The 13,913-nt window shown below is 43.5% G+C and overlaps 1 protein-coding gene across 2 annotated transcripts in view; it reads left to right on the top strand.

Annotated features, from left to right (window-relative positions):
- Window positions 1-13,913, top strand: part of ptdss2 (phosphatidylserine synthase 2) — a 51,676-nt gene that overhangs the window by 16,266 nt on the left and 21,497 nt on the right. For both annotated transcript variants that reach the window (XM_083663333.1, XM_083663334.1), the window contains 2 exons: window positions 5,911-5,993; window positions 13,573-13,640. In XM_083663333.1, the coding sequence (XP_083519459.1) occupies window positions 5,911-5,993; window positions 13,573-13,640 (151 nt within the window). The remainder of the gene's footprint in view (window positions 1-5,910; window positions 5,994-13,572; window positions 13,641-13,913) is intronic.

Here is a 13,913-nt window from a genome sequence, read left to right as displayed (position 1 = left end):
CGTAATAAAAAACAAAAACGCGTCTATTTGAGACCGGCGTTTATTTGCCAAAACATGTAGCCAGACCCGCCGTCTATTTGGGACTCAACGTTTATTTGGAATTTTACGGTATGTAGATTGTTGGCACTCTCCTCTCGATGCCTCGAGTCATGTGATGTCACATAGCCAATAGGGCTGTGAATCTTCACTGGCCTCACGATTCGATTCGATTACGATTCAGAGGGCTACGATTCGATTCGATTACGATTATCGATGCATCTCGATGCATCTTAAATCGATGCATCACTTCTTCTTTCCGCAATACATGATTTATTTTTTCTCACTTTCTTTTTTCTCACTGTGTGGCTACTTTTAAAATAAAAGTGCATTTGGAATTGCATTGTATTATGATCCATAGGGTTGGGTACCGTTCACATTTGAATCGATACCGGTACGGTACCGGTACCTGGAATTCGGTACGGTACCAAAAACGGTACCTTTTTCGGTACTTTTTTGAGTAAAAAAAAATTTTTTTTTTTTTTGCAACAACAAAAATGTACAGTTGTAAAACAAATAAGTCCAAACTTCTCAATTTCAACATTGTTCTTTATTTAGATTTTTTTTATTTAGCAGCAGCACCCAACAAAATAAAACCCCTCCCTCCCTCCCTCTTCCCTCCCAAACCAAGAGTTTACTTGTCGCAGCAAGGTAGTGACCGTGAGGTAATGGTCTTGTGCCACACTGCTCCATCCATCAGCGGTCACTGCAATATGGTCAACTGCCCTGAGTTCCTCCTTCACATTCTTCTTCTCAACACGATACCAAGCTGGGATAAGTGTGTTTGTGAGAAGGTCTCTGGAGGGATCAGGGAGTATTTTGGGTTCAGGGTCCCTGTTATCTCCCTATATTAGGGATGGGCATTTCTAGCAAAAACACTATTCGAAATTCGCTGGCCAAATTCGAATTTAATTCGAAATTCGAAAATAAAAATAAAAATGTAATTTTTTTTTTTTTTTTTTTTTTTTTTTTTTGAGTGAAATGTTGCATTGTCTCCCCTGATTCTACGGCTTTATTAATTAATATAAAAAGCTTCTGCTGTGGATTTTTAGCTCAAACAAGCATTGCACCACTGAAGTAAAGAACATGTTACATGACATTGACATTTTCGAAAATAAAAAACAGTTTTGACAATCATGAGTGGTTCATTAAATATTTAGTAGGCTCAGGTCTGAGTGCCAAAGGGGTGCCAAAGTCACCCCCTCTCCCTCTTCATGGGATTTCATCCGCCATTCATTTTTCCATAAACCTTGCTTAAAATGCTTATAAAAATTGTTTTACTTGCTCAAACCAAGCGATTTGACTATACTTAGAATCAGGGGAGACAATGCAACATTTCACTCAAAAAAAAAAAAAAAAAAAAAAAAAAAAAATTTTTATTTTTTTCGAATTTCGAATTTCAATAATAAAAGTCGACCTTGATAATAACAACGATTATTCGAAAATTCGAAATTCGATGCCCATCCCTACCCTATATATAGACAATAAAAATAACTATTGTTAGTAACTTAGCTTACTCTATGAATATCACACACACACACACACACATTATCACCCATTTATACATAAATAAATAATTTACCTGAACCATGGAGACTCCACCGTTGCGAAGGGCAACATGCCTTTTACAATGAAGGCAGTCACTGCCCTGTGGCACTCATTTACTTTCTGCCGGGGTAAAGCTGCTTTCTTCGCCAGGGTGAAGGGTGTCTCCTGTGCGACTCTCACACGGTGGCCTAGCAAAGAAAGCAAGAGTGTAACGTTGAATAACACGTCTCACGGTGACACGAACTGAGGATAATAATAACGTTAGCAACGCTAGTTACGCTACTAAACATGCTAAGCTATAAGCTACAACTATCCAGCTAACGTTAGCTAATTAAATGACGTTACCTGATGTTGAAGAAGTCGACGCCTCACTTGCGACACTTGAAGTTTCGTCGTCGTCGTTGTCCGTTTCAGCTAACGAAGCAGAGGAGCTGCTTCAGAGTAGGTGCTTTGCTGCTGGTGGATGCAGCGTCCACCCTCAGGCTATTGAACACTTTACAGTCTTCCGCATTTAAAAAGATTTTATGCTTGACCAAGTGTTTCCTCAAGTTAGAGGTGTTCCCCTGGCCAGCTTTGCACTTCGCATCGCAAATGTTACAGCGAGCGTTGTCTGAGTCTATCTTTGTGAAGTGTAGCCAGTGCCACACTTTGGACCGCAAGCGAGAGACCATCTTCTTCTCTTCTGCTTGTTTTGGCAGTGACGTGCTGACGTAACCCACCCTCGTGTGTGTTGCCTTCAAGTTTGCGTCGGAATTTCTATCTCGCTCGCTGTCTTTGTATCACTGAGATGCGTTCAAGTACCGACATTTTTAAATTACAATAGAAAAAAAAAAAGTACCGAAATGAGGTACCGTTTCATGTCATGTGAACTGATACTCGGTAGTACCGCCCACTTTCGGTCGGTGCCTGTAAAAGTACCGAGTTCGGTACCCATCCCTAATGATCCATAATTAAAATAAACAACTGCATGTACTTCCATTATATTTTATTTGATTATAAAAAAAATAAAAATAAAAATAATAATCGATTTTTGACATTTGTGAATCGATGCAGAATCGTGCACGTCCGCATCGCGATGCATCTTCTAATCGATTATTTTTGACACCCCTAATAGCCAATCAGAGCAAAGTCATGTCACAAACACTGATGAGAACAAACATGAATGACTCCCCATAAAAACACATGCGTGAGACAGCAAACTGTCTCATCGCTTTGAGATGAGTCATTTCCTGCAGCTCAGCAGCCCAGCTGGCGCCCGACCCGTTCAAGGTCACCTCTCTCTAGCTGAGTGTTGCTGAGTGTTGCCTCTCTAGCTGAGTGTTGCTCTCTGAAGACGTTCAAGGTCACCTCTCTAGCTGAGTGTTGCTCTCTGAAGACGTTCAATGTCACCTCTCTAGCTGAGTGTTGCTCTCTGAAGACGTTCAATGTCACCTCTCTAGCTGAGTGTTGCTCTCTGAAGACGTTCAAGGTCACCTCTCTCTAGCTGAGTGTTGCTCTCTGAAGACGTTCAAGGTCACCTCTCTAGCTGAGTGTTGCTCTCTGAAGACTTGGATGAACAAACATGATTAAAGGAACACTCCGCCCATTTTCAACCAGCTTTGTATCATTAGAACATCAGTAGTATGAAAAACTGTAAACTCATTAACTCAAATCAACTCTCAATAACTGTCAAACTAGATGAATGACAGAATGTTTGACAGTTATTGAGAGTTGATTTGAGTTAATGAGTTATTCATTTGAGTTAGTGTGGACCAGTGATGTCACTGGTCCACACTTTAACACTCAATAACTGTCAAATTAAATGACAGACTTCAAAAGAGTTTACAGTTTTCTGATATACTACTGATGTTCTAATGATACAAAGCTGGTTGAAAATGGGCGGAGTGTTCCTTTAAGATCATCTATTTCTCCTCATTAGAGTCATTTCACATGCTAAAAATTGGTCCAAAAAAAAAGTCTGAAAATCCAGTGTGTGGGGGTGCGGGGGGGGGGGGGGGGATTTTTCTTTCTTTCTAGGATGGTTCCGCCCCACTCTTGTCTCTGATTGGCTTACCCTAACCAATCGTCATTCCTCATGCCCTCACCACTCGTGCCTAAACCCAGCCCAATCAGAGGCAGATTAGGGGGGAAAGTCTCGCAGAATGGTCGAATAGTCCCCAGCAAATTTGGAATAGTATTTTTGCTAGAAATGCCCATCCCTAACGCAGACGCGGTGCCTGCACGTCACAAGGAGCAACGTGCAAGCGCACCCAAGAGGCAAGAAGGACGCCGAGATACGGCTTCCTCCTCTTCCGCTACATCCTCCCCCCCTGCCATCATCCACAGTGCAGCCCGCGCCAAAGCCCATCCTGCCCCCCCCCCCCCCCAACAACAACAGCAGACCTAGGGGACGCAATGAAATCATATGGCTTTCATATGATGCTTGATGCTTAGTATCAGTGAAATGCTACCATACCCCGTTTGGCTGTGGTTTTGACAGCGTGTGTGTGTATCCTGTAAAAACAAACAGACAACAAAACAATATTCAAGTATGTATTTGCGACCGGGGGCCAGATTGAGCAACTCTGCTGGCTCTGCTGACTGTATTGATGTTGGTGAGGAAGATGCAGACTGGTCACTGGGGCCCAGGTCTCTGCTGCACTGAGCTCTTCTCTGTTCCGTTCTGCAGTCGTGACTCAACCCAGATGAGTGGTTTTGGAGGCCTCCATAGTCTGCCAAGCTGTGGAGGAAAAGGTCTGCTTTGTTTTAGAACTCATGCAACCTTCTTAGTGTGGAAAGAGAGCTGCGTAATTACAGTCTTATGATGACGACCAGCCATTTCCACTTTTCAATGATTTCTTTTGTTTGCAGAAAGTTGGAGGGCAGGAGTTGTGTGTGTGTGTGTGTAGTGTGTGTGTGTGTGTGTGTGTGTGTGTGTGTGTGTGTGTCTGTGTCTGTGTCTGTGTCTGTGGGAGCCGGGAGGTGGATTGGAATACTAGCACAACAAACCAGCCTACAATGCTGTTGTGTGTGTGTGTCTGTGTCTGTGTGTGTGTGCGTGCGTGTATGTGTGCGTGAGATCTCTGCTTTACCAGATGACCTCACAGAAACGTCTACTGGAGAGACTGGATCTTAGACTTCAGGGTTTGTCGTAGAGTCAAGCCGTGTGCGTGCGCGCAGACCATAGACATAAATAATATGGACGTAGCTATCCCATTCAATTTCCTCTCCCTGGCGGAGTTCAAACGGTGGGTGTCACCATCTTGATTTTTCGTCAGCAGAGTGGGAGGGAATGGGTTGAGTCCTTGCGCACCTCACGTGAGATGGGAGTTTCCCAGAGCCACAGCTCTGCCTGCTATTGGTCCGTGATTGGCAAGCTGGACAGGCGATCCATAAATCACCCCCTTTTCTATCATCTCTTTTACTCCCAACGGCCAAGTTATATAAAAACTTACCCCCCTACAGTTGTTATGAAAAGGTGAAATTAGCTATATAGATCAAAACCGTGTTTCGTCCCTCACTGGAAAGATGTTTAATCATGTTACAAAGTCGGGAATTTTAACATGGGGAGATCTGCCTACTGCCCCCGAGCCCAAGTGGCCATTTGAGGAATTACAGCTTAAACAAAGACTTCCGCATCTTCTGTGCAGACAGGGATTGTGGAATGATTCTTAGCAGCATTTGCCACGGCTCGTCAGGATAAAGATATGAAGCTTCGATCTGAAGAAGTGATTTTAGTCTTATCTTGGGTCCACGGATCAAGTTGAATATTGGTGAATAACTTTCATCATACTCGCACTCGGTAAATCCTGCAATGAAAATAAGAACAAACAAGAAAAAGATATGAATCGCAGTTTACTTTGCAATCGCAATATTCTGACACAGTGAATGTTGAACTGAATTAGGTTGCAAATCAAATCACGATACTGTCCGAAAAATCACAATGAGATATCGCCATTCACTCCAATGGACCGGTTTTTTACCTCACAAAAGTTCCCGGGAGTAAGGTTCAGGATTAATGGAAAGGGTCAGACGTTTTAAAAGAATCAAATAGTATATTATCAGCTTTATTTTATGCATTCAAACGTACTACTAGCACGAGTCGGCGCTAGCGCTTCCTGGCTGTTCATTGGCTACATGTCAGGCATTTTGGACCCCCGCTGGCGCCTGCTCTCTCACTAGATTGCTCTGTCACTCATATACCTTTGCAGACATGCTGGAGACATTTCATTGGAAATACCATAGTGAAGTCCTGTATTATAAATGATATCACGATTGGTTAAGAATGTTTTTGACATATATTTTTGAAATATTGCCTACTTAAAATAGTGATTGTGTTTCCTGTAGAGGCATTGTGGCCAGCATCCTCGTGTTCCTCTGCTTTGGAGTGACCCAAGCCAAAGACGGCCCCTTCACCAGACCACATCCTGGTAAGAACACAGACACAGACAAACTACTTCCTCTTCCAGGTCTGATGCAACATTCTCACTGGATTATTGTCATGGAGGTTATCTGGAGTCAAAGCAACACTTGTGTTGTGTCGGAGTTTGCATGTTCTCCCCCTGCCTCCCGGGGGTTTCCTTCATATAGGAACCCCCTTCACCAAAAACATACAATATCCTGGTTGCTAATGTGGTTCCTCCTCTGGTCGTTAAGGGCGCCTGTTCGGAGGGAGGGGAACTGGTTGGAATAGTGTGAACCTCCCACGTGCTATGTCCAACCGCCCCTGTCAGGTGAAAAGAAGCGGCTGGCTAACTGCCCATGTCTCGGAGGAAGCATGGAGCCAGTTTCGGGGGGGAAAGCAACACTTGTGTTTTTCCCAGTCTGTGGAAGTCACAGTCACAATATGGCCGTGCGTCTCGTCCTATCCAGGCTACAATTCTCATGAAGAACTTGTATGGGGTCAAAACCTTGGCACTGTTCACCGTTAATATCTTACAGGTCAGAGAAACAGGTTGGAATGCATTGAGGTTAGCTCATAAACGGCCTCCCCAGCATGAAAAAGGACAAAGATGAACTGTGGAAATATATCCACCACTTTAGTAACTGACAGCAACTTAACTGCTGCTCACATAGTCTGCTATCATCAGAGTGAGCCCAGGTGACGGTCCAACATTTTAATGGAGTATTGATTGCCTCTCCTTTCCCCTTCCTGTGGAAATGGCTCTGCCCGGCGGGAACCGGAGAGCAATTGCCGTCACTTTGATCAATAGCGACGATTGGGAATATGAAATCTAGGCCCTCCTGGGCACGGAGATACACATTGGCTAGCTGTAGTAGGTTAATGCCAAAATAAAGGAGCCATCTCTGAGTAAATGAGGAATTGAAAGTCTGTTGAAAGCTGGCGTGGTCTGGTCTGGTCTGGTCTAGCAGTCTGGTTTCCTGGCAGGCTGGTCCACTCGATCCCTTAATTCAGAGGTTCTCAAATGTTTTTCAGCCAACGACCCCTTACAAGATAGAAAATATACCAGGGACCCCCTCATTCTGATTTGTGATTTTGGGCTAAGCTTAATTGTTTCCACGGTAATGTGCTTGACTTTTAATTTGATAGGTTTGTTATTAGAATGTAATCCATGAACCATTTTAGATTTAAAGCATAAACTATTTTCGTTGAACTATGAAGATTTTGCAAAGTGCCAGGGGGGTCCCCATTTGAGAACCACTGCCTTAGTGAACGAGCTAAATGCCAATAAATACAAATCAGTTCTGGGTGATGGTCTTCATCCTGTGTTGAAGCCTTTCTGTCCTGCATGACAGTGGTAAGCATATCTGCAGGGCTGCAGTAGCCTACCGGTACTTACGGAAGAGTCACACTTTTCGGGGCTCTGATTGGTCAGTCGGTCTATCCAATTGCATCCGGTAACGCCCCCTGAAAAATTTAAAATTGTGTGTCCAGCGAGTGATCTAGCTCAACAATCATTTTAGTGTTATTTATTCCCTCTGCACAGCTCCACCTCTGTGAGGTGCTAGTCACATGATGCAGGAAAAGATATATCGATATCCAATCAGTTTCATTTGAAGGGACTGATATCGAATCAATGTTCATTTGAAGGGACTGATATCGAATCAATGTTCATTTGAAGGGACTGATATCGAATCAATGTTCATTTGAAGGGACTGATATCGAATCAATGTTCATTTGAAGGGACTGATATCGAATCAATGTTCATTTGAAGGGACTGATATCGAATCAATGTTCATTTGAAGGGACTGATATCGAATCAATGTTCATTTGAAGGGACTGATATCGAATCAATGTTCATTTGAAGGGACTGATATCGAATCAATGTTCATTTGAAGGGACTGATATCGAATCAATGTTCATTTGAAGGGACTGATATCGACTCATAAATCCTGATATCGATCTTTTAATATAATGCCTTTTCCCGTGGACGGTTGAAGCTTTAACCGCGTTAGACTCGCGTGGTTTGGTTCTTAGCGCAACGAGATCTGGTGAACATTCATATTTTTAATCATGCGTGAGCCACGATTTTGGAATGGTCCTTGTGCAGTTTACAGCATTAGCTCGTTGAGAATGTCTTTCATATCCAAGTGAAATCTGTATTGTAACTGAAATATCGATATCAAATCGAAATCGGGACCTTGCGTATATCGGATTCGGGAATCATATCGAATCGGGAAATCAGTGGCAATACCCGGCCCTATTAGCCTTTTTCACATCCCACCCAATTCGCCCATTTTGTGTCTAAAAAGCAGGAAGTAACACAGGTGCAAGCCTGCCTGGTGATGCTGGCATTGTGTGGGGCCGATCTATCCCCATGTTCTTCCCTGTATCTCCTCCTCCATAGGTTGTTGGCCTGTTCTCTGCCAGAGATCGTTGTTGGTATCTGTGGACCAGTGGATGTTCAAGATCCCTCTCAGGCAGCTGTTAATGAATGTTTGCAGCACTTTGGTTGTTGTGGTCTCGGTTGTCCTCCAGGCTTGATGTTGGAGCTGAAGAGTCTGAGCTTTTGTCCGCTGGCTGATTTCTTTGGCACTCTCCAGATGTGTTTCAATTGAATGAATGCCAATTCTGGCGAGGCCAGGGATAACAGGGTGGATGGATGTAAACATACGTGGGTGGCTGATGGAGCGCGGAAGCGGCCGGGCGAGTATTTGGGCTGCTCCCCTCGCGTTTCCCGCTTCTTCTCACCCACTCCTTTGAGTAGAGAGACGGTGCGTCACGCTCTCATGCTCCCTGACCTGTTGAGCCAGCCAGGTAGCTTCAGGCGTTGTTCAGCTTGTTGCAGGCAAGCACCATGCTGCTTAAAGGAACAGCTCACCCTCAAATCCAAAATACATCTTTTTCCTCTCACCTGTAGTGCGATTTATCCATATCGTTTTGGGATAGTTGCCTGAGGTTTGGAGATATCGGCCGCAGAGATGGCTGCCTTCTCTTGAATACAACGGAACTGGACGGCACTCGGCTTGTGGTGCTCGAAGCACCAAAAAAAGACATTTGAAAAACAGCATTGTAACAGCATCTTTCGTTTGCAGTCTCATGTAGGAACTAGCTAGCAGCTAGCGGGTGTAGTTCGGTCAAAAGAAAATAGTTCCTCCATGAAACTGCTCATAACAAGGTCTGTGGATTATCTTGAGTAACGGGGTCATGATTTCTGGAAAGAGACATTGCTGTGTTGAGTTTATCAAATGTATTTCTTTGGCACTTTGAGCACCACAAGCCGAGTGCCATCCAGTTCCATTGTATTGGAGAGAAGGCAGAAACTCTGGCGCCAATATCTCCAAAACTCAGGCAACTAACACAAAACGATATCCACCTTCTGTAGCCCCGCCCACTTGACCCAGTTGTGTTATGACTTCCTGTTCAAAACACCTGTCTGTTTTACCTGCTCACTATAGTACTGTACTGTCACAGGAAGTGTCAACACAATAGGAAGTAACAGGCTGAGTCCTGTGTTGGAACATAAGGTGAATAGATGGATAAATAGCACTACAGGTGAGAGGGAAAATATGTATTTTGGATTTTAGGGTGAGCTGTTCCTTTAACGCTGCTCAAGCTGTCCTGTTTGGTTTCCCGGGAAAAGAGCCGGTGGGAATTGTAGCTTTTTCCAACCTGCAACTCCCACTGGGTGACCGACAGGAGGTGCCGCAGGGCGTGGCAAACTGAGCGTATACACTGGGAACTAACGCAAATTATACCATGGTCTGGGTGAATACTCGATTCTGATTGGCTGCAAGGTGTCCATTATTTTGTGATATTGTACAGTGATAATGTACACCTAGCTAAATGGTCTGTTCACCATTCATATCAATGCGCCATAGTTTCATCAATGTTATCAAGAGAGCTGTTTGAGCTCTATACCCCCGTTAAGGGTTAATATGACACTTTTGTTACTTGAGAAAAAAATTGAGTCGGTCAAAGTAACTATTTAAATCACCCCTGTGTGCTCAGTTTATCAAAAATAACTCTTATTTACAATTTTGATTTTCGTTTCGGAGATTTCCCTCCCCTGACAGAAGCCGGCTCTGAGCCATTATGAGCCACTGTCAATAGTGTTTGGCAACGACTCTCCGGACAGAGAAAATGGGCGTGAACAGCCGAGGAGAGAGAGAGAGAGAGAGAGAGAGAGAGAGAGAGAGAGAGAGAGAGAGAGAGAGAGAGAGAGAGAGAGAGAGAGAGAGAGAGAGAGAGAGAGAGAGAGAGAGAGAGAGAGAGAGAGAGAGAGAGAGAGAGAGAGAGAGAGGCAGGGAAGCTTGCACTGTCAACAGCGCTGTGCTGTCCTCCTTTCTCTCTCTCTCCTCTTCATACGCACATTTTCTCTGTCCCACAGTAAACCCTGGAGAATAATACTCATGTATAGAGTCGTTTCCATGTTGCCAAACACTATTGACAGTTTGAGCCTTCCCGCAGATGGCAAAACAAGCAGTTTTATTAGCGAACGTGTATTGACGATGCGGTGCGGGATTGCACACTGAGAGACGTCCTTGTACAAAACATACCTGGACTCCAACATACTGAAAGCAGATAGTTTTCACTCTACTCCTGCCTCGCGCCATTTACGTCTTATAAGACCCGCAGACGTTAACGCAATTCCCTGGAATGCGAGTTTAAACGACCCAGTTACATGGCGTTGCATTCTTAGACATTGCCGTTTTATTTTGTATGTTGTTACATAGGCTACAATTGGCCAAATTATTAGTTAGCTTGATTCTAGAATTGTGCCAGGTGTAGAAACTAAGCAGCCATTTTATCCAATGATAGCCTAATCTCGAGGGGACTACCGGTATTTTGTCTCGCCGGTTCTCAACTCATATTCAAGGTTATGAAAACTAGATTTTGATTGCAAAATGCATGAAAATATAAATGAATGGTCTTGTTTTGTTTCTTTGGCAAGTGACCATGGTATAAGCGGGTTAATGCACTTCGAGGTGTCCATTATCACTTTTTAAGGGACTTCGCGGAGGCAAACCATCCTCGGCTTCGCCTCGGATGGTTCACGCCTCCACGTCGTCCCTTAAAAAGTGATAATGGACACCTCGTCGTGCATTAACCCTTACGTAACCAACGACTGTTTTTATTTATTTATTTTTATTTTTATTTTTATTTTTGATGCTGCAGAAACTGTTTCATAGTAAAATAGGTCTAGGCTTTCACAACTTCCCCCCCAATGTTTGAAGTTGTTTTAAATCTCCTGACAGAGCATCATATTGAATACTGAATTGAAATCCCTCTGATCATAACACTGGTATGTGTGCCTGCAACGGTCGTAGTCTTCTTTTGAGAGAAGAGTCCAAATACAGTACATTTGGTGACAGACACAGTCATAAGTATTACCGTAAATTCCGGACTATAAGGCGCACCGGTCTATAAGACGCACCTTCAAAGGTGACTATTTTTTTCTTCTATAAGCCGCACCGGTCTATAAGCCGCGGGTGTTTTGATGTTTAATTACCATATGTAAGGCTTCGTGCACAGAGGGGATTGTCGGAAAAGAGATGGCTGTTTGGGGAAGCTCCCATTTATTAACATTTCAACAAAACAAGTTGCATATTTGCATAACGTATTCAAGTGTTACCATTTAGTGCAATAGTAGCTACAGAACATGTACTGTGCTGTGTAAATTTAGGGGTCCTTGGCATGAAAAAGGTTGAAAACCACTGATCTACATTATAGCCTACAGTAGTACCATAACAAAAAACAAAGCTTACAGCGCTTGACGAGGCAATATCAATGGCTAAATTAAATGTTTTTTTTTTAAAGTGCAAAATAAAGTGCCTGTAACACGACAGTAAGCGCGTAAGCCTAAAGTTGCAGTAACACGGCTGCTTAAAATATACGGTAATCAGCCTACCAGAAAAGTCATTAATCCTCGTCTTCATCTTTTAGGCTAAGGTGCAGTACACGGCTGTAACCAGAAAAGTCAAGTCATTAATCCTCATCTTCGTCTTCTTCCTGCGTACTAAAACCACCAAAGTCCTCATCTTCAGTGTCGGAAACGAACAGGCTCAGGGTGGCTTCATCAGCCACTCTCCTCTCTCCTTCGTTGTCGCTCTCAAAACCAACAAACTCCTCTTCGTCACTGTCGGAATCGAACAGCCTCTGAAGGCCCTCAGCTGGCGGCGTCCTCCTCTTCATCACGCAGCAGTCCAGCCTTTCGGAACCCGTTGTTGATCGTGGATGTTTTGACACTCCTCCACGCTGTCAGGATCCACTGGCAAACTTGAGCCTTCAGTCGGATCTGAACGGCACCTCGGCCGTCTGCTCTCTGTGTCAACACCCTGATGCCAAGGTTACGTGCTGCTACTCGATTTCCTTCTTTCCTTCTTCTTCTCGCCGCCATCGTCGTAACACAGCCAGTTCTCCATCTTTTGAAGCATGATGTTAGATTACAACGAGCTAGTTGTGTGGCTTAGCCTTCCAAAATGTTGCTGTTAGTTTTTTAGAATGTAATACATAGAATTGGGAATGTTACATTCAATTTCAATGAATTCTCAATCGCTGCCTTTTTCCCCCCGGAGCGAGGGAGGAGGGAGGGTGTTTTACCGTAGTGGCTGAGAGAGCGTAGTGGCACAGTGCTCCAATCAGGTCGCGAGACACATTTTTTGCAACATCATCCAATCAGGGTCTCGCTCTCGTAATGTCTGTCTTGCTCTCGTTCTGCCTCATACCAACATCCATAGATTTTGGAGGTTCCCGAGTGGCCGTTTGCTGAAAAAATCCATAGATAAGACGCACCGTTATTTAAGCCGCAGGGGCCAAAAAAGGCCAAAAAACGGGAAAAAAGCCGCGGCTTATAGTCCGGAATTTACGGTACTCATAATGATTCACGTGCAGTGTTGGGCAAGTTACTTTCCAAATGTAATATATTACATATTACTAGTTACTTTCATTTGAAAGTAATAAGTTACTTTACAATGTTACTTTCTGTGTAGAGTAACTTGTTACTTTTTACACTACTTTTGCATGACTTTTACCAAAACAATAGCCGCCCCGGAACCATCCTGAAAAAAGTCACTGTAAACAATCCAAAATTCTAAATGTTATCCTTTTCCCTTGTTAGTGTCATCTATAGTGGTGGTTATTTGCATAAAAACACACAGTTTGATTAGGAAATGATTGTATCTTTTTTAAATATTTGATTTGATTTTTATTTGTCTCAAACAAGCACAAGCATAAAAACAGGCAGTATATGTAAAAAGAAAAACAGGTACTTTATGTGCTTTGATTTAATAAAATGTAACTCAATTTGTAACTTGAGTTACTTGACAAAGTAACTGGTATAATATTACTGAAATCCTATAAGTAATAAGTTATATTACTGAGTTACTGCTAAAAGTAATATATTACATGTAATATGTTACTTTTGTAATGAGTTACCCCCAACACTGCTGGTTAGAGACAGACGTGTCACTGGAAGGTCCAAGATGTTGTGTAACTAACCTACCCCTCTGGTGTGTGTGTGTGTGTGTGTCTCTCTCTCTCTCTCTCCCTCTCTCTCTCTCTCTCTCTCTCTCTGTCTCTCTCTCTCTCTCTCTCCCTCGGTGTAGCTTACTGGAGGTTCTGGCTCTGCGTCACCGTCGTCTACGAGCTGTTCCTCATCTTCATCCTGTTCCAGGTGGGTGTGCTGAGATAACAGCACTGACGGGCTGATACCCACTCGCTCAAATATTCAAAAGCTCACGCGTACATGAACCTATGCACAGACAAACACACATTCGATAAGTTTAATACACACACACACACGTCTCAGACACACTGTGGAAAAGGCTCCTAAATTCTCATTGGGCCTCTTACCTGTCACTCTTCATAACCGCCTATCAGTGACAGCCATTTTCGATTTGACCATTTCCATGTGCTCGTTAACCAGCAGGTGTTCAACGAGCAGAGC

The sequence above is a fragment of the Poromitra crassiceps genome (genome assembly GCF_964638095.1).
Source record: "Poromitra crassiceps genome assembly, chromosome: 30".
NCBI classification, from domain to species: Eukaryota; Metazoa; Chordata; class Actinopteri; order Beryciformes; family Melamphaidae; genus Poromitra; species Poromitra crassiceps.
The sequence above is the reverse complement of the archived record's forward strand: the minus strand, read 5'-3'. Positions and strand labels throughout refer to the sequence as shown.